Source organism: Notolepis coatsorum (assembly GCF_963971535.1).
Source record: "Notolepis coatsorum genome assembly, chromosome: 6".
Lineage (NCBI taxonomy): Eukaryota > Metazoa > Chordata > Actinopteri > Aulopiformes > Paralepididae > Notolepis > Notolepis coatsorum.
Window position 1 is genome coordinate 171,949,197 of NC_140170.1, and position 21,168 is coordinate 171,970,364.

Here is a 21,168-nt window from a genome sequence, read left to right on the forward strand (position 1 = left end):
AGATGTGAGCCCCTCCGACAGCTGGCATTAATGAAGTTGGGAGCAGAAATATGCTGAGCCACAGACACGGTGCTCGGCCAAGAGGCATTCCACCCAACTGACAACATTACAGCAGAAAGTCTGCTTCTCCAGCTCTGATCTCAGCTGCTCCTGGCGTGTTGTGTGCATGTGCGTGTGTAAAGGAGGAAAGAAGAAATGTCTACTGTGATGGTCAGCTGAAGTGAAAAGGGAAGGCAGGGAAAGTCTCAAACTGAGTGGTACAGTACAGTCCGCGCTGCCCGACATCATGACAGTAGTCACTCAGTCAGCGCTGCCCGACATCATGGCGATGGTACAGTACAGTCAGCAGTGCTATGACATCATGACACAGTACAGTCAGCACTGCTATATGACATCATGACACAGTACAGTCAGCACTGCTATATGACATCATGACACATTACAGTCAGCTGACTGACATTTGTATTTTGTATCGTTTCTTTCACCAGTTCCCCGTGCTGGGTGACGACAGCCTTGGGCACCCGTGGATCAATGATTCACGGTGAAGTTAGAACAAGCACAAGAATATATTACCGCCGGAAGTAGAGGCATGAATCGACAGCCACCTGTCCGATAGCATTGTAAATAGCGGTAGTATGGCTATACCGTGCTCAGTTTGGCACAATAGCAGTATGTGATGACATCACAGCTCTATAGTAAATAAATCACAGCTCTAGCTCTATAGTAAAGACATCACAGCTCTATAGCAGAGACATCTAGGGCTGTCTTAAATACTTTGAAGCTTCGTTCGATGGGCATGGGATTCGAATATGAAAATAAAATTCGAATATATATGTGCAAAATCAACTCTGCCTCTTTGTTAATTACAACAAGCAATGCCGTTTGTTATTTAAAGATGAGGTCGGACTCTGCACCGACAGATTGTGTTCATTGTGCTGCTTTTATAAAGCCTCAAATGACGGCTTACAATATTTCATGAAAGCAAAGTGTTTCGTTTGTCTAAGATTTAAAAAGGTTTAAACTTTACAGCACTGACAAAGTTGAACAAAGTGCTGTACAAGTCCCACAACATAATTTTTTATTATTATTATAATTTATTTATATATATAATTTTTTTTTTTTTTATCTCGAAGCTTCGGATTAAAATCGAATCTCGGCCCTGAAGCTTCGAATTCCAAAAAAAAATTCGAAGGTCAGCCCTAGACATCACAGCTCTATAGTAGAGCAGGGAACAAACTTAACTTTTTGACTTACCAGCCATTTGGCTGGTAGATTTTTAAAAACTACCAGCCGGGCAGATTTTTTACTAGCCAAAAATCCAATTAGTATTTATATTGTAACGTTTGGCCACTTTAAATCATTGAACAGAGAGAGAGAGAGGTAGATAGATAGAGAAGGCAAGCCTGAAAACCTACCTGTTCAAAAAGGCCTTTGACTGTTAGCTTTTTATTTTAATTTGATTGCGCTTTTGTTTTTAAATTGTCTGTTTATACTATGTTTTTAATTAACTATGTTCTATTTTTTATCTTATTTTTATTCTGTATTTTTTTTTATTTTTTTTACTAATAACAATTTTATTTCAATTTTTTTTAACTGTTTTAACCATGTAGTGTAGCACTTTGGGATCCCAGTGAACAAAAAGTGCATTACAAATCCAATCTATTATTATTATTATTATTATTATTATTATTATTATTATTATTATTATTATTATTATGTGTGGCTGCCGCCCTGGCGGACATCTGTGCTCTACTGAGTGCACCTTTCTAGTCTAGAGAGAGAGCGCTGATTCCCCGTAGCTGAGCAGGGTTGCATTTTGTCAACACGAGTTGGAACCCTGGAGGAAGCGATATAAGGAAACGAATTGCTCCGCTAATCGCTCATGTTGACCCCGCCCCCAAGTCGCTCTCCGCTCACCTTGAATCGAGCGCTCCCCGCTCCACATCGCTCGGCAGATTTTTTTTCTTTTCTTTTTGGAGCATGGTGTAAATTAGCTCAAACTACAACAGTCTACACCCCCTGAGCCCCTTAACAATTGTTTGTATTGAGCCGCATTGTAATTGTACCCATTCTGCAATGTTAAATAACGTTGTTTATCCATTCACTAGCTCATATTCATTAACACTTTGATCGCCATGGTTAAATTCATAATTTACCATCCCTCGCCATCTCTATTTGTCTATGGAGAAGTTCCCCTTCTTTGCAGGGCTATAACTTTTTAAATTGTATTGCTAAATTGACATTATTATGGCCCATTCAATGTCCTATATCTATTGTTCAGGGTGTAGCAACGTTATACTTTTTCATTCACATATTCATACTAAAATATAGTCTAAAGTATAAGTATGTTTTTATCGTTTTCTGCAGCTTTCTCCAGAACTTGATTTATAGCCCCAAATGCATTATATTGATGATCAAATACAGTTTGGTGGCGATCGGTGCCAGATAAAAAATTTCAACTGGAGGTACTTCTAGAAGTTACTACGTATCATCTGATGTTGACCGGATGGGCGGGGGGTCGTTTATAATTCCGTGGGCAACGTTATATCATTCATCTAGTGTGGGTCATATGATCATCAGAGCAGTTTATATGGAACACGTTAGAAAATAACGCTGAAACTCACCGTGGCTTCCTCGCGCCGTTGGGGGATGAGCGTGGAACAGAATTTTTCTATTATGGGATGGAGAAATACCGGATCCATTTCCAGGTTGTATAATAGTATATACGTCCAAATCATGTTGTTTATTGAGTTAGGGTGAGCGATCGATTATCCAGTGTGTCAAGATGGAGTCCCGGGAGCTATAGCGAGTGGTCGGACCGAATTTGGATGAGCACCAGTTTCCTGTTTCCGGTTTGCTGTTTGGGCGATCTGCCGATCGGCCACCAGATGGCGCTTTTTTTTTTTTTTGAACTTTCTTTTATTTTGTGTCATAATGAACATCACATTGCAATAATCATACAGTATAATATACTTGATTCACATATTCAATGACATTTGTTACTCAGGCTCTTCCCTCTTATTCAATTTGTTTTCAAAGTATTCAGCGTAATCAAAATAAGCTGTATAATCCGAGTACGCCTCTTAAACAACCCAGTGGGGAGGGATTTTTACAATTTTTTTTTTTTTTTTAGGATTTTTTGTAGGATAAGAAACGAAAAAATAAATAGACAAATAAATTTAGCAAAAGAAAAACAAAAGAAAAAAAGAGAGAGAGGGTGTCAGACTCATGCTAGTGTATCTCCAGGTACAAGGTTACAAGTGACCATCTCTGCATAAACATATCTTTTTTCAGTTGCAATTGTGCAGTCATTTCTTCCATTGTATTCATCTGTCTCAGTCTCTTGGTCCATTGTTTGATTGTCGGTGGTTGATTTTGTAGCCATGCCATAGTTATCATTTTCCTTGCTATTAACAGTATCACTCTCAAGATGTATAACGTATCTCCATAGTATGTGCCTTTCGGTATACATCCCAAGATATAGTACGATGGATTCAGAGGTAAGTCAAGATCTAGAATGGTTTTAATCTCATTTTTGATATTCACCCAAAATGTCTGCACCCTTGGACAGTCCCAGAAAATATGTGTATGATCTCCGATCAATCCACATCCTCTCCAACATAGTGGTGAGGACCCACCAGCAAATCCGGAGAGAACTTGAGGAGTCCTAAAGTACCGGACCTTGACCTTCCAGTCAAACTCCTTCCACATTGGACTATTTGTGATTTTATGATTGCTTGAATGGCTGTCCTCCCATTCTTCATTTTCTATGATCACATTAGCTTCCAACTCCCATTTTTCTTTAATATAGGTGGTGTCTCCTGGATCGTCTAGTTGTAACATGTTGTAAATATTGGATATCTGCTTTCTTTCCATCAAGTTTTTTTTTATCGTGTTAATAAAGTACCGCTCCACATTTGTTGGTGGTCTCTTAATTGCTTCCCACTCACTGTGAGTCATTACATAGTGTCTTATTTGAAAGTATCTAAACATGTCTTTCGAAGGTAGATCAAAACATTGCTGTAGCTGTGCAAACGATTTAAAACAGTCTCCTTCCATTAATTGATTGATAGTAACCAGGCCCAAATCCGCCAATTTTTTAAAACCCCCATCCTCCATAGCTGGCCGGAATTCTGTATTGTCTGCTATTGGCATGGCCCTAGATATTGATCGTGGACCTCCCCCCTTTTTCCTTACACTTTCCAATACCTTTAATGTATTTGTAATCCATTTGTTACCAATCTTAATTTTTTTCCAGTATGCTTTCCCCAGGAATATTATGGATCTGAGAGGGGTCTTTGGAATTGAGTTTTGCTCAATCTGTACCCATCCTGAATCTAGGTCCTTTTGTATCCAATGCACAAGTATGCGTAATTGAGCTGCCCAGTAGTAGTTTCTTAGGTTTGGTAGACCAAGACCACCCTTGTTCTTTGGCAAACAGTGTTTTAAGCCTTACTCTAGGTTTTTTCCTCTGCCAGATAAATTTGGATAGGAGTTTATCTAACCTTTTAAAGGTAGTGGCAGGTATTGGTATAGGTAGAGACTGGAAGAGAAAAATAAGTCTAGGTAGCACATTCATTCGAATTGATTCTATTCTTCCCACTAGGGAGAGAGGTAAAATGTCCCATCTGGCCATGCAGATGGCGCTCTTGAACAGTTAGATAGTTGAGTGGAGCTCAGCAGTATATCTCAGGCCCCCGGAGGAGAAATATGATTTCGATCACAGATTTTTGAAATATTGATATCAAAGACGAGTTACGGCGTCTTCGGCAGAATGAGCATGGCGGGGAAAGACGAGTTCCAGCATTTTCGGCGATTAAAGTGTTAAAGGGGAACTATCTTATAAATGGCCTTTTTGAGTGTTTAGCATTGTTTCCTAGCTATGTGAACTTATATTAATATGATCTATGTCTCTAATTCTCATATTGGCGCATTCTTCCAATTCTCCTCTCACAATATTCACCCTCACTGAACTGAGTCATCTGAAAATGTGATGATTTGTGATGTCAGAGAGACACCGCTGCATGATAATGTGGCTGTGTGGCATCAGGTACATGATGAGCTGCACACAGTGGTTGGAGCCCAGGCTCAAAACGGCTCGAGATCTTGAGGTAGAAAAATGCTGTTTTTGAGGACTTGATTAGAAATACAAAACAATGAATAAAAAAAAATATATATTACAGAGGTGTTCCATAGACTCACAGGAATTGTGTAAAAGTGCCCAAATAGTGAAAGAAATAGTAAAATAGTTCCCCTTTAAGCGATGATAGCTAGCCTAGCCACAATGCTATGGTGGCTGCCATTAACGTTAGCATGTAAGCTAACGACAACAACAATGGCGTCAACTTTTTCTAACAGGATGTGAGTGACAAAGCCTGAACAGGATATCACAGGTTCACCCTTCTCATTGGTTGAAAATGGCCTTCATGTTTGTACATCGCCATCTGTTGCTTTGGCATTGTACTACATGTATATTACATCAGTGTTAAACCACTGTGAGCGGCCTGGAGGGAGTGGATTGGAGCGGAGGAGAAGCGGTAGATGCAGTGTATTTTGTTAGCCGCCAGGTGGCGGGCAGACCTTAAATTCTAATCGCCAAAGAATAAATCTACAAGTCAATGGCGCTGGGCGTGTAACTATTTTGTACCCTGTAGTAGAGACATCACAGCTCTATAGCAGACATCACAGCTCTATAGCAGAGACATCACAGCTCTATAGACAATGGCAGATGCCGGCCTCCTGACACAATCAAGCCTAACTGACTCCATATAGAATGTGCTCCTGTGATGAAACACATTTCTAAATGAACAGAATTAACAGAGGGAGGAGGGACCGTCAGCCGTCACTCTACTGTCTGGACCAATGGGAACACATTTACACAATAGACCTTTTAAAAAGGGGACCCCTTGCCATATTTGCTACTTAACAATGACGTTGATCAGTAATCAAATCAAATTTATTTGTAAAGCCCACAATGATAATTAATGTCCCCATGGGCTGGACAAGTCTTCTTTAAACAAGTAAAGAAGAAACGTCACAATAAAAAAAAAAAAAAATACAAATAAAAACATCATGAAATCCAAAGAAACACTCCCAATCAGTAGTCCTTGCTCAGCTCACTGCTCAGTCCATGCTGTTCCTTGTACTAGCCCCCGGCTAGTTAGCCGCAAAGTCAATGGAGCCAAGCTCCCGTCTGTACAAGCTGACTGAAATGAACTGACCCTAATCCACAGTGCAAACACAGTACATGTCAGTTAGTTTCAGTCAGCTTGTGCAGAGAGGAGCTCGACTAGTTGATTTGTGGCCAATTATCTGGAGCCAATATGAGCAACAGCATAGATTGCGCTTTGAAAGGACTCTGATGATCAACAACATCATAATGGTAAGAAATAGGGCTAGGGTTTAAAAAAAACACAACTATCCCCTTAAGTGTTGTTGTCATTTGGAAAAAACGAAACATGCAACAGGCCTCAATTCCTTTTTTTCTGCCTATGGAGAAAATTAACTGTCTTTAGTTTTACCCGTCATTTTATCCTTTATCACATTTGGGCATCACATTTGGAGTGAGAGGTCAATTATAGTTTGCAAACTATGGGCTATTTTTGCCAGACCCAGAGGGCCAGCATACAATACCTGATGTCCCTAACAGACTGACACATTGTCGAGTGCCATGGAGGGTCCAGCTTAACCAGGCTTGCCTAGTCTTGTTAAGAGCCACATTGTCAACACCAAATGACTGGACTTTAAAATAATTACACCCCCACTAGGAGAATGCACTAAAGCTGGTAACATGGCAGGACCTGGGCTTTAAATTGCCCTTTCGAAATTCTAAATAAAGTCTCATAAATGGATATTAGAATACCTCATTCAAGGTAAAGAGCCTGTGTGAACCACAGATGAAGCTAGTTATCATCTTGGACTTTAGACAAAAGAAACACCAAGACACTTTTTTTTTTTACGTTTATTAACATTTATTAATCCTGAGCGGACAGTATTTTATTTAGTATGGTGTTATACATCATATGAATTGGGAGAACTCAACCGTTTTTCTGATAAGTGCCCTTGTGAGAGCATGCCATATTAAAAAAAAAAAAAAAAAAGAAACCTGTTTAGTTGGATAACTCTGAAGTCAATCAAGGAATAATTTTTTTCTCAACTTGAAAGTTGTATGTAGATATTCTGAGCCTCCCTGTGAGTTTGGTGCCATAATGCCATTACAGCAGCCCTCTTTATTTGTATATCGTTGTCATGGGCGTTTTTTTTTTTTGCATTCGATGGATAACAAAAATAAAAGAGTGGTGGAAAAATCATTTACATAAGAATCACGATTCTATCCTCTACTCCATCTCTAATCAAATTACAAAAATAAAGTGAATATTTTGTTCTTATTAAACTGTCTATTGCAGTAAAAACGTGGTCAAGAATCAAATCTATGCACGTATTGGATTGTGAACCCTTTTTATTTAATTTTTTTTTAATCGTGACCCCAAGAATCAAACCGGATAATTGTTTTCTTCACGTCGTCATAATGACACCGTTCCAAAACTGTCGTAAAGCATAGTCTCCAGTTTTAGATGCAGCTGAAAGCCAAGTCTCTTTTTATTTCATATTTAGTAAGATGCGTCTTGTGTAGCATTAATGCTACGCTAGGTTCATTTTCCCATGCCGTGGGAGACGGAGGGAACCGCTCTCCCTTATTTGGGCAGAAAGATTACGGCACGAGAGGTCCATCAATGGGATTATTTAAAAAATCAATTACCACATTTTATTGGATGGAATGTTTTAGTGCAGGGTGGGTCGGTTAGTCTTTTTTGACAATTAGTAGGAATAGATCAAAAAAAGAACAAATTTTATCCATAAGTACTAGAAAATCTAACGCATGACAATGTTGGTACATAATCATGGGACATGAGGTGACGAGATGGAAAAACTCACTCTACCATAATAATAATAATACACTTTATTTGTATAGCAAACCTTGTGCTTCGGAAGTGCTTTTCTATTGGCATCATACATTTGTAATAATAACAATGGCCGGGGGCCACGACGATGAGCTCTTTTCAACAAGCAGACACACACGTAGTAATTAGTAACCATGGTCTGACCTGCAGCACAGAGAGGCTGGTCTGTCCCGACAGGCTGAGCTTCTCCTGCTCCGAGGGGTAGGCGTTGAAGCGATGCTCGTACAGCCAGCTCCGCAACACCTGCACCGCCTCCTTGGGCAGGTTGCCGCGGCGACGCCGTTTCCCCGAATGACCGCCTCCCGACAGGTCCAGGGGCGAGCCGTCGTCGCTGTCCGACATGGCCGAGGACAGCTCCTGGTCCCGGAGGCGCTCCTCCTCCAGAGCTGAGGAGAGAGAGGAGGTGGAGCGTTAAGGACGTGGGACATGGGCTGTGGGGAATCCATACAGCGATGCGTCACAGTATAGCAACTAAAATCATCGTATCGTGGGGCCTCAGGCGATTCCCACGACTACGTGGGACATGGGGAAATATTAGCCAACTTGTTCTCCTGTCAAACTGTACCTGGTCATCCTGCAGATGGTGGTTGTTGACTTTTGAGGTGAATGGGTTTAAACGTATACAATTGTATTAAAAGTTATTCGGGTATTGAGGTTTCTTCAGAATAGAACCACTGGTGACCAGTTCACACACCTGACAACAAACATGCTCCTGTTACAGCAGCTGACTATCAAATTGGGCTACAGCTCTTTCCTAGCAACACAATTCGACTGAAAAAAAGGCCTATTAGCAGCCATCCACCATTCTGACATCAGAATAAACAACATAGAAAATGTTCGATTTCTGTGTGGGCCAATCAGAAGCGTTGCTACACGATTTTGGATTGTGGTTGAACAGAATAAACGTTATATCTGGGAAAAAACATGCTTATTTGCCGACTGACACTGATAAGATGATCTACTTGGGTATAGAGTGTCATTCGATACAAATAATTTCGATACATTATTTTTCAATATTGAAGCAATTAGACAGATATCATAAAAGTAGAACATTTCGGGCGCCCCAGTGGCGAACCACATAGCCGCGCTCAGCCGTGACACGGCCGACCCGGGTTCGACTCCCGAACCCGTCGTTATTTGCCGAATGTCTTCCCCCCACTCTGTCTCCCATTCCTCATCTGTCTCTCTCTACTGGACTGCCCAGTAGCAATAAATAAAGCGATAAAACGCCAAAAAAAATATTAAAATAAAATAAAAAATAAAAGTATAACATTTCAATACCCAGTCCTAATCTTGGGTACCTTGTGTTCAATTGTACTGTATGTATAAGTCAGTTCCAGCAGACTTGCACTGGCCAAAGGAGCTTCAACGCATTCTCAACTAGTTTGGAATAAGGAACACAAGCCTAATACATGTTTAAAACAATGGCCCTGTAGTTGTGTCTTTGTGGGCTATTGAAATGTCTTTGGTGAATCTTTCCTCAACATAGACTCCATGATGGAGCATGCTATCCCAGGGGTGGGCTATAGAATGCAGTAAATGTCTTGCTCTGGGCTGGGGTGAAACCTGACCCCTAGGGCAGCTTCTGTCTTCACAAAGGAGATTGTGTGCATATCAACATCACAGTGGCCACTGACTAGCCCGAATCTATTGACCATGCAATGGGGGGGGGGGGGGGGGGGTTCACCTCATGCTAGTAGTAGTAGTAGAACAGTTTACAATCTTTAGACTTCCCATTGAATGAAAATTGGTAAATAAATCTCTTCAATTCAAGACAGTAACTCATAGGGGAAACATCCCTGTCAACATGTCCTGACTTTTCCTCAAGAATAGTCCCAATTAAATCCCAATACCATTTAAATCCAGTACCCCCCCCCCACACATCTGAGTTTGCACCAATGAATATTCAGCCTTTCATTTTTGCATTTCATCAACAGAAAGTCTGTACTAGTTGTCTCTAATCTATCGTGTGACTAATCTATCTGTGCACAGATGTGGGCAACAACCGGGCACATCATCATTTACATTATCCCTTCAAAAACTACCATCACTGCCGAGTCCAAAATAGCAGTCTTTCTCGTGTGGAAATTGGCCTGGCTGCCAGGCTATAGGTCCAAATGGGAAACTTTGTATTTTATTTTGGGAATCTGTAGCAAACGCATCATCGGATAAAAAAACAACAACGATGTTTTCAAATAGATGCTGCTAGCTAGCAGAGGTTAGCCTGCCAGGCTACTGCTCGCCGTCTAGCTGTTCTGTCAAACTGCCCAACTTTTTTTTGTTTACAAAATGTCCCCTCCGTCGAGACGCCACCACGTTGGTATTCATCTGCAGCGGAGCCCTGCTGGTGGGATTTTAAGTTTATTTGAAAACTATCAATGGCTTTCATAATAATTCCTACGTGTTACTTGTTGCTGGTGAACGAAGTAAGTCAAAACCAATGACCCCCAAAACAAAAAAAACAACACACAGCAGCCGCGACGGCAAAGTTCCCAACTTCGACTTGTTTGGAACCAACCGTCCATTCAATCTCAACTTCGAAAAAACAGTCCCGTTTTTTGTGTGTGTGTGTGTGGCTTCGACGGCGATACGGGTTCAAACCTCCTACACGAGCTGCCGCTCCGTGTCGTTAATAATAATAAAACTGGGAAATTAAAAACGACAATGGCGATTCAATGAATCCATAAATGTGGCCATTAAATAGCACAAAGAAACCCTCGACACGCCAGTCCTCTGTCCCCCGCCAGATGGACACCAAATCTGTATATACTCTCTTTTTTTAGACTCTTTTTGTATCACAATTAACAGTACTGTATTTGTAGATCTGGTAGGTCATACATCTATAGATGTAGCAGTACTGTCTATCTGTATGTCATGATGAATTGAAAATGGGGGACTCTGATGTAAACAAGACGAAAGTCTTTCTCTGGTCTGCACCCCCTTAACAATTGTGTGTATTGAGCTGTACTGTATCCATTCTGCAATCTGTTAATAAAGTTTTCAATCAATCTATTCAAAACAATGCCTGCTCCCAGAGACAACTAGCTGTTATCTGTCCCCCGCTACATGGACACCATGCCCGTTATATTCCCCGCTAGATGGACACCATGCCCGTTATCTGTCCCCCGCTAGATGGACACCATGCCCGTTATCTGTCCCCCGCTAGATGGACACCATGCCTGTTATCTGTCCTCTGTCCCCGCTAGATGGACACCATGCCTGTTATCTGTCCTCTGTCCCCGCTAGATGGACACCATGCCCGTTATCTGTCCCCCGCTAGATGGACACCATGCCCGTTATCTGTCCTCTGTCCCCCGCTAGATGGACATGCATGCCCGTTATCTGTCCCCCGCTAGATGGACACCATGCCCGTTATCTGTCCCCCGCTAGATGGACACCATGCCTGTTATCTGTCCCCGCTAGATGGACACCATGCCTGTTATCTGTCCTCTGTCCCCGCTAGATGGACACCATGCCTAGTTATCTGTCCTCCGCTAGATGGACACCATGCCTGTCCTCTGTCCCCGCTAGATGGACACCATGCCTGTTATCTGTCCTCTGTCCCCGCTAGATGGACACCATGCCCGTTATCTGTCCTCCGCCAGATGGACCCCATGCCTGCTCCCAGTCCAGAGACACCATGCCTGCTCCCAGTCCAGAGACAACACATTCCCTCCACATTCAAACACAAACACACGCTGCATTCGCTTCGCGACAAAAAAAAGCCGCATTCAGTGTAAAACCAACAACAGTCAAGAGACACAGACAACAGCTTCTGCTTAATAAACGACTCGTGCACAACACAGCGACGAAAGCGACACAATGTAGTATTTGTGTCTCCGCTCACCTCGTTTGAACGGTTTCATTCTTTGTTGACGGCTCCGCTTGAAACCACGCAGCTGTCGCGAAGTTGCTCCACAATGTGCTGCAGACACAACGGGCTGCTCTCTCTCTCCAGACGCTCCAAGGTGTTGCGCCGCGTTTCCTAACTGTGGGATTGAAAAAATACTTTCAGTCGTTCGATTCTGTTAAATACACGTGTTGTTTCTTCGCGGAGGCGCCCGTTTCCATCGCATTCCCCTCGTTTTCTGCCTAAAGACTAATGTTTTTTTTTTGTTTTTTTTTTTATTCGCCTCGCTTGTTCTTTACCTGCAGCGGCACACAGCAGCTCGCTGCCTCTTGACAGTCTGAACTGGAGCGATCCCGCCTCCCGGGCGAGCGCGCTCCAATCACGGCTCTCCGTTTCCAGCAGACAGGGCCGTGTCATCGTCCCTCCCGGTTGACTGACAGGCGAAACATTTCATTCAAAATTCAGCCCCAGTGATTGAAGAATGTTATTTTCCCCCCGACATTACTGGAATACCTTGGGCTACGTTTAAAACACACGCCTCCTCGTCCTTTGGCAGCATTGAAATCTGTTCCAACGGTGTAGCTGATTATACCTTCTTCTGAATCTTCTAACGTGCTCTGCTCATCATCTGGATGTTCTTTTTTTACGTAATCGAAACCACGATGTTGTTACATAAATGACAAAACATCGACAAACGTGGGCAAATTGGTAACAGCATTGATTTTACTATCCCCCCCCCACAATATTAAATAATGGATTCATATTTCGGCTATGCAACGTCTCTAGTGTCACTTTCAGTCTCTTGCCTCGCCATATATCGTGTATTATGCAATGGTTTGGGCTACTGGATGCGGTGGTCGGGGCTGTCAGTCAGCTCTCCCATAATAATAGAACTCTTTCTCCTTAATGGGGCGCAGGACTCGACCCCAGGGGTGCTGCTCACGTTCCCGAGTTAAACCAAAAAACAGCAGGCTATAATGTTGATATTCCATACGTGAGAAAATGTTTGTTTGACACTCTCCACTGCAACGGTCCCTATAATAAGCACAATTATTATGCAGCTGTGTCGCAATTTAGTCACATATTTTAATTAAAGAAGAAGGAATCTTCTCAGATGGGGGTCCTTATTAATAAAATACTTTTTTCAAACCCCCTCCAATAAATGTGGTACATTTTGCACATTGTAGTTGAAAAACAAAAACGCATATAAAGCATGTGTGTAGTATGTGTCCTACCTTGTGAACTATGAGTAACACCATACCACAGTGAATGTCACTGTTGCTTTCACTTAAAGCTGCAGTAGGCAACTTCAGAGAAATGATCAAGAGTGAGTTCACCTGCCCAGCAGAAATAGAACAAGCTCTGCATCACTTTTCAAGCCCATGCAGTGCAACAAATGTTACCCACAGTCTCCCAGAGGCATATTATGATGAATTGAAAATGGGGGACCCTGGTGTAAACAAGACGAAAGTCTTTCTCTGGTCTGTATCCCCTTAACAATTGTATGTATTGAGCTGTACTGTACTGTACCCATTCTGCAATCTGTTAATAAACTTTTCAATCAATCAATCAATCAAGCACCAGCAGCTTCAAGCTGAATAAAATAAATTAGAATACATATTTCCCAGTCTCTGGTCGGCAGGTGGTTCTTCACATTCTGTGTACTTTTGTCTATTTCAGCTGGGTATAGGATAAACTCACTCTTGCTAAATGTCCCTAAAAGTTTCCCACTGCAGCTTTAAAACATCCAAACAATTCCTATTACAAACAACTGACCAGCACACAACAAAAGAGTGATGCAATGTAGCCACAATGAACTTTTTGAGAAAGTATTGTGTGTATTTTATTAATTATTTCCCCCCTCTCTCTCCATGATACAGTTGAACAACCGTTGAAATAGTATAAATAAATCTAGTTCTGTAAAAGACAAAAGCCTCTCTCTCTCCGTTGACGTTTTCCTCTTATTTACATAGGGTGCCTTTTAACAATCATAAGGGCAATTAAAATATCATTAGAGCCGCATCTTAACAGCAGATAACTCATTCACCCAGTTTCAGTATTGCACATATACTTTTAATGTTACCAGAGTTAGATATAGTGACAGGAATCTTAGTACATCCCCTTTATTTTTCTATGAACAAAACACCCACCCACTCACAAGTTACCTCTTGTTATACTAAACCTGACACACACAGTCACACACACAACCTATAACTTGTAGAGCATTATTGATATGGAACAAACCCTAGTCATTTAAAATATGTGCTCGTTTCATAAAATATTTCTTATAGACATTTTTTGCTACATCATATCCCTCTTGTTGTAAGAACATAGGTACTGGTTCCTCTGCCCCCCCCCCCCCCCCCCTCTTCGCTGAGCAATGAACCCTGTGAGATGGAGACAACACGTGCAGGTATTAATAATTGTTTTTTCTAGTAGGGCCTCTGGACAGATAGACTGGGGTGTCCAGTGTTGCTGTTACTCTCAAGCCTCAAAATATACATTGTGCTATTCCAACAGTGAAGTCAATATCTACAAAGACGAGACAACCGTCTCCCTGAACTGGAAATCAGAGCATTGTGACATGAATTTGTGACGCCTTCAAGACTTTTTGGGGAGTTTGTCCGTTGATAATGAATTGGTGACAAACTTTTTGACCCAAGAGCATTTTCTTTTGTTTGAGCCGTCACATCCAAATTACTTTAAGGTGTGCGCCGGCTCTGAATCAGAAGATGTACCCATATCCGTAGTAAAATCACCATGGATGTTGTCATCTGTCCTAGGAGTTGTTCCACGAGTCACGGTCCATGGAGCAGCTTGATGACATCATCACATAGAATGTCAACCTAAAGAGACTTGTTCATGTTCACAAATCGGAACTGTACATTATTGTAGAAATAACATTTGTGAATTCTATTTTGTGGTGGATTTCCCCCTCTAAACCTCACCTCAGTTCGTCTGTAGTGTCTTGAGGTCTCAGTCTTAAATACCTCTAACTCTTCCTACGCCCATTTAGAAATTTATTTGTAATGTTTGTACGATGACCAATAAGCCAAACGTGATTTTGATTCAGACACTGTTTTCTTCTGCTTGTATATACAGTACACTCTGAATAGAAAATAAATACGTTTGTTATTGTACTGTGCGATCATTAATAGACCCCATTTCAAAAGATTAGCCTGCTATTCTATTCTCTGGAGAGAACAAGACTTTTTCTGGTTGTGGTCTTGGACATGGCCTGGACCACATTTGGGTGTTGATCTTGACTCGTGTCAGTGGTGACAGCCAGGTCTTGGTCTTGTTGTGATCTGGAGGTATCCTCTCCTGGGCCTTGGTGACAGGATTACTCTACACACACACACGCACATTGGTGTCGTTCATACAATATGTCTCATAGCTTCTGTTGATCAAAAGTGACCTCTGTCTCGATCTTGATCCGTGAGTCCAGCGAGCACGGCAAGCACAGGTGGAAACCCCTTGTGGAGAGTCGGATGGTTGACGTTCAAGTGTATGTGACGTAAAACAACCACCAGAAGAACATACAGTAACCTCACGTAGTAAACATGTCAGAAACAGACGAAGAAGACAAGCTGAGAGACTACAGAAGAAATATAAGGAACCCGACCATGATCACACAAAAATAAATAAATAAAACAACAACGATAACATCTGAGAATAAAACCATCACTCCATATCACTGACACTTAGTGGATGTTTTGTAACAAATTAACGGGAATGCAATAAGACTCGCTGCATCGAGTGTCATGGATGACAGCATTCATAGGTACATTCCTTTCCACAACTTAGAGCAAACTTATGAGAAAAAGCATTTTCTACAGGAGAAAGAGAAATAGTGTAGCCTGGCCAGGTCAGATCGTGTTCTACATGAGAGTGTGGCCTGGCTAGGTCAGATAGTTTTCTAGATATAGAGAGCGTGACCTGACCAGGTTAAGGTTAGATAGTTCTCCAGTCTCCACACCCACTTCTCTTTTCAAAATGCAAGTTACAGTATGTCAAGAACAAAGGGCTGTCTGTGGTCGTAGTGAATGCTGAAGAATGACAGTATGCAAAGTCGGGGGCCACTTTGGGACCATTATCACCTCCAAATCAATGGGCTTTTACAACAACAACAGAAAACACAGTGGGACTGTTTGGGTCCTGGAGAGCCCTCCCCAGGAAATGGACCTCGGCGGCTCTCTGAGCACAGAGCTGTCGTGTGTATTGGAGCGGAGCCCTGGTTCGATTCACATGCATGAGCTCTCTGGCCATCGCTGACATCTCCTTTTACACCTTCAAGTTCTAGCAGCCTGTCATCTTCCGGCGACTGTGTCCTTAAAATACCCACCCCCCTCTCTCTCTCTCTGAGCACATTGTGTTGGTTTGAATCACCGACAGGTCTCTGTAGTATGTGATCTGACACTGAGGCAGCTTGTTCCCGGTGTAGCGCTGTACTGTAGGCGAGCACCACCTGATAGTTGACGATGGTAGAGCCTGAGGGGATAGGAACTTCATGTCTAACAAGTGTCTGACTGAAAGATTCTTTGTGTGACCTTTTATCATCACAAGTATCGGTATGGTTCCCCGAACTACACCCTACCTTGAACTACATCCTACCTTGAACTACATCCTACCTTGAACTACATCCTACCTTGAACTACATCCTACCTTGAACTACATCCTACCCTGAACTACATCCTACCCTGAACTACATTGTATACCTTGTGCTTCTTCCTCAGCGAACACATCACGTGGGGCGATACTTAAATCACATGTTTTATCGTGAACCCATAACCTTTGAGGAAAAAAACACCCGGGACTTTATAATTAACTTATGCCCCCAAAGCTGATTTCAGAGCAACATGTCAGACCCCGTTCCTAGGAACCAGCCAGAAATCAAATCAAATCAACAACAGGGTCACAAAAGACCTCAAGGCGCTAACGATGCTAGCCTCAAGCAGTCAAATGGAAACCAGCCAGGGAACAAGTCATTGACCCCCCCAACCCCCACACACACACACTCTAACACCCATTTACCTAGCTTAGAGCCATCTCTAGCAGGCAAACACAACAGCAAACAAAGGCCCACCATCAGGAGAAGGCTCTTGACCAGGAGAGAGAATGGTGGCAATTGGACTTTTCTAATGCCCAGCCCCCCAAGCTGGATTTGCAGAGCACAGCGGGTGGGAATAGGGTGGGTGGTTGGGGGTGATTGACCGAGGCTAAAAACATCCCAACAGTCATAGCTGTAGCTGAAGTAGCTGATTAGCAATGGGGGGAAATGGGGCTTGTTTTGCTGACCATTTGGTGGACGAGCCAAATGTGAGCAGGCAAACAAGCTAGTGGTGTGTCTGGGTCGGACTCTGTATACGGCCAACATGCCTTTTAATGTGCAGTTATGATGAGAATAAACATAAAAACAAAAGACATTTGATCAAGTGTTTTGCATGTTTTGCAGCGTCAGGCTAAACGAAACCCAGGACTTGTTCCTTTTAGACATGCACTATGTGATGTGTGATTGGATTCTGTCCAGAGGATTACTATCTGGAAGAATTTGAATGTCATTAGATAATGGTAATGTCACTTGATACCATTTATCGCCGGCCGTGAGGTGATCATAGACTCCCTCTAGTGGCTGAACACTGCAGTGAGTGAGACTTTAATTAATGATCCACAGTCGATGGTCGTCCAACTGTTGGCATTTAGAAAGAAGAGATTAATTTTTAAACAGTGAATTCATCTTTGGCTTTATGTAATTTTCTGTGTGATGATTTTTTTTTTTTTTTTTTAGCAGACAACCGTTTAAGAAAATAAATGATGGAAAACACAATGAGCAAGATATGTAATGCTTTAATTAATAACTTCTGCCTAAATAAAAAAAAATGTGCAGGTAGTCGGAATGAAGTTTAATGGGAACAAATTAACAATGGCATAACAAAGCAAAAGGGAGGGGGGAGGGGATTCTTAGTGATGTGGTTGTAATTAGAATGATTTAGGAAAACTCACACAAAATACCAGATCATGACAATTCCAATGTCTAAACCATACAATGATATCAGACAATTATTGTCCTGAATACCTGACCCTGTTACATTACCTGCTCCAAAGCCCTGCGGTCTATTGAGATGCATATGGATTGAATGCCAAAGCTATTTAAAAACAAAGCATCTAATAGCATGTATTAGCTACATGGAGGCAACAAAAAATCTAAGTTGACGGAATTTTCCGCTTATCTACAATTAAAAACGAGAGAGCTTCAGATGTGAAGCGGAGACGTGGCACGGTTACATTTCCCTACAAAGAAATCATCTGCAAATTGCGATGATTATAGTCGCTATATGGGCGGATGCGTTGTGGTGTATTTTGAGTGGAATTTCATATTGAGGGTCAACAATATAAAATATATTTTTTTCCATTCAAAATCATTACAATGATTTCTCCCAATGGTTTTTAAAATCTTGTACAAAAAACATATTGAGGGACGCAAATGATTATTATCATTATTCTTTTCAGCTCCAGAGAAATATTAGATGATAAATAGCCCATTCAAACCTCAGTTCCCCGCAGTCCCGAAACATTTTCAAATACCTGCTTCTGAATGGATTCCAAAATAGTTGATAGATAATTAAAGGACAAATAAAAGTAAATAAATAAATAGCACAGGAAGACATAGATAGCTGTGATGTGTGTATTTATGTATCTGTGTATTTATGTATCTGTGTATGTGCACATTGGTGCCTTTGAGTCGCTAGGTGTGTGTATTTATGTATGTTCACGTCGGTGCTTTTGAGTCATTATGTATGAGTGTATTTATGTATGTGCACGTCAGTGCTTTTGAGTCATTAGGTGTGTGCGTATTTATGTATGTTGGTGCTTTTGAGTGGCTAGATGTGTGTGCACGTGTGTCTTTGTGGTGGCCACAAGGTGGCATTGTGCAAAGCTACAGGATGGCCAAGGCTCTGGGAAGCAAGAGGAAGAGGAGAGGAAGAGGCAGAGGGAGGGGGGAAAAAAGCATTAAAATGCTCTTAATTCCGTCTCCTAAGTCAAAAATCTCTTCTACCCAAGATAGAGGAACATTTAAAACAGTCTCGATATAGATTATGTAAGAGATAATCAGCCAACATAATAATTATAATAATAATAATACCATTGTTATTAACAATTTTTCATAATTATCAAGAGTAGTAACCGTAAAATAGCAAAGTTCGTCCGCTGAGGTGTGGCTCCTCCAGTGAGAAGGGAATCATCTCCTCCAGTGAGAAGGGAACCATCTCCTCCAGAAAGTCCATCAAGCCTTGAGAGTTCATTCTCCTTTTTTGTTATTAAATATGATACCACCAGGACCAGCCTACCCCCCCTCCCCCACCCCATAGTTCTCCTTTAAAGCCCGACCCCTAGCCCAGAGCATTCCCCTCGTCCCCTCATCCTCCAGCTCCTCTATATTCCTCCATCCTATAATCATCCCGCTCACTCAAGAAGAGCCAGGCATCTCCATGGCATCTCAAGAAGAGCTGGTTATCCACCCCCCCCCCCCCTCTCTCTCTCCTCTCTCTCTCTCTCTCTCTCTCTCTCTCTCTCTCTCGCTCTCGCTCTCTCTCTCTCTCAGAGCCGGGTCTGGGCCTCGGGGACGTAGATCTCGATGCTGTCGGCGCTCTCGGTGGCTGAGTTCTGGCGGAACGAGGCGGCCTTCTTGGCGGCCAGCAGTCGCTTGCGGGCCTCCTGCCTTTGCTTCTCCACCGCGGCCGCCGAAGGGGCGGAGGAGGAGTCGGCACTCTTCTCACGCCCCAGCGCCGGGCGACCCTTAACGGGCTTCTTTGGCACTGGTGGAGCCGGCTTCTCTTCTTCGTCCTGCTAGGGGGGAGGGTGGGGGTAGAGAGAGAGAGAGAGAGAGAGAGAGAGAGAGAGAGAGAGAGAGAGAGAGAGAGAGAGAGACAGAGAGAGAGAGAGAGACAGACAGACAGACAGAGAGAGAGAGACAAAGATAGAGAGAGACACACACAGACAGAGACACAGAGAGAGACAGAGAGAAAGACACACAGAGAGAGAGAGAGACACACACACACAAACAAACAGAGAGAGACAGAGAGAGAGAGACAGAGACACACACAGAGACGGAGAGAAACAGATAGAGTGAGAAACAGACAGAGAGTGAGAGAGACACACACAGACAGAGAGAGAGAGAGAGAAAGAGAGTACAACAGCAACAGGGAAGAGAGCAGGAGGAGAGGTAGAGAGCGGGGGAGGGAAGGAGGAGATGATAAGAAAGTGAGAGAATGTTGTTGTAAAGAGGCTCGTCTGGCCCCTCAGGCAGCCGTGGACAGACCAGGGACTTCCACAGAACACCATTTGGTAACGGTGGAGATTTACCACAAAGCCCTGGACAGTTGTTTTGTCTTTGAAAAACATGTGCACGGTGATAAAACACAGAAAGACATCAACGCCGACAGTATAGACAACAGGTAAAAATAGACAAGTATATTTGAGACAATACAGTCATTGTTATGACAAATACACTGAAGACATCAAACGTAACACGTTAGTGAGACATGTTGGGACAGAACTTAAAGGTGATACTTGACATTTTGAATTTTATATGGTTGTTCTCTTTAACTATTACATGTTACATTTCAGGGGGGGGGGGGAGGTTGTAACATTTATCTAATAGTTTCCCGAAAACTGGTATGTTAGCATTATTAGCATTCCTTATTGAAATCAAGGGGCACAGCTAACTGCAAGCTAACCTCTTGATCTGAACGTGTCAGTTCAGGGAAACTGAAGGATACGTGTTTCAACTTTTGACCCCCCCCCCAATGTAACAAGCTGTCAATTAAAGAACAAAATACAAATGCAATTCAAAGTGTTGAATGCTGAAAACAAAAAAGTGATTATTAAGGCTCTGTATCCACCGAGCACCTCTGTTTTAGTGACCAGCTGATCTGCCATCAGCCCTGTCAGAGACACCTTTCTACTGGAAGTAATGAGGAAACAGAAGCCAGCGCTGTAAAAACAAGCCAGCACTGTAAAAACAAGCCAGTACTGTAAAAACTAGCCAGTACTGTAAAAACAAGCCAGCGCTGTAAAAACAAGCCAGCGCTGTAAAAACAAGCCAGCGCTGTAAAAACAAGCCAGCACTGTAAAAACAAGCCAGTACTGTAAAAACAAGCCAGCGCTGTAAAAACAAGCCAGCGCTGTAAAAACAAGCCAGCACTGTAAAAACAAGCCAGTACTGTAAAAACAAGCCAGCGCTGTAAAAACAAGCCAGCGCTGTAAAAACAAGCCAGCGCTGTAAAAACAAGCCAGCGCTGTAAAAACAAGCCAGCGCTGTAAAAACAAGCCAGCGCTGTAAAAACAAGCCAGCGC

General features: G+C 42.4%; 1 protein-coding gene across 1 annotated transcript in view; it reads right to left on the reverse strand.

Annotated features, from left to right (window-relative positions):
• Window positions 1-19,358: 19,358 nt before the first annotated feature.
• The window catches only part of dlgap4b (discs, large homolog-associated protein 4b), a gene marked incomplete at its 5' end in the record, with an annotated part of 98,935 nt that continues 97,125 nt past the window's right edge, over window positions 19,359-21,168 (reverse strand). The window contains 1 exon segment of the mRNA XM_084316867.1: window positions 19,359-19,656. Coding sequence (XP_084172993.1) covers window positions 19,411-19,656 — 246 coding nt within the window. The 3' untranslated portion in view covers window positions 19,359-19,410.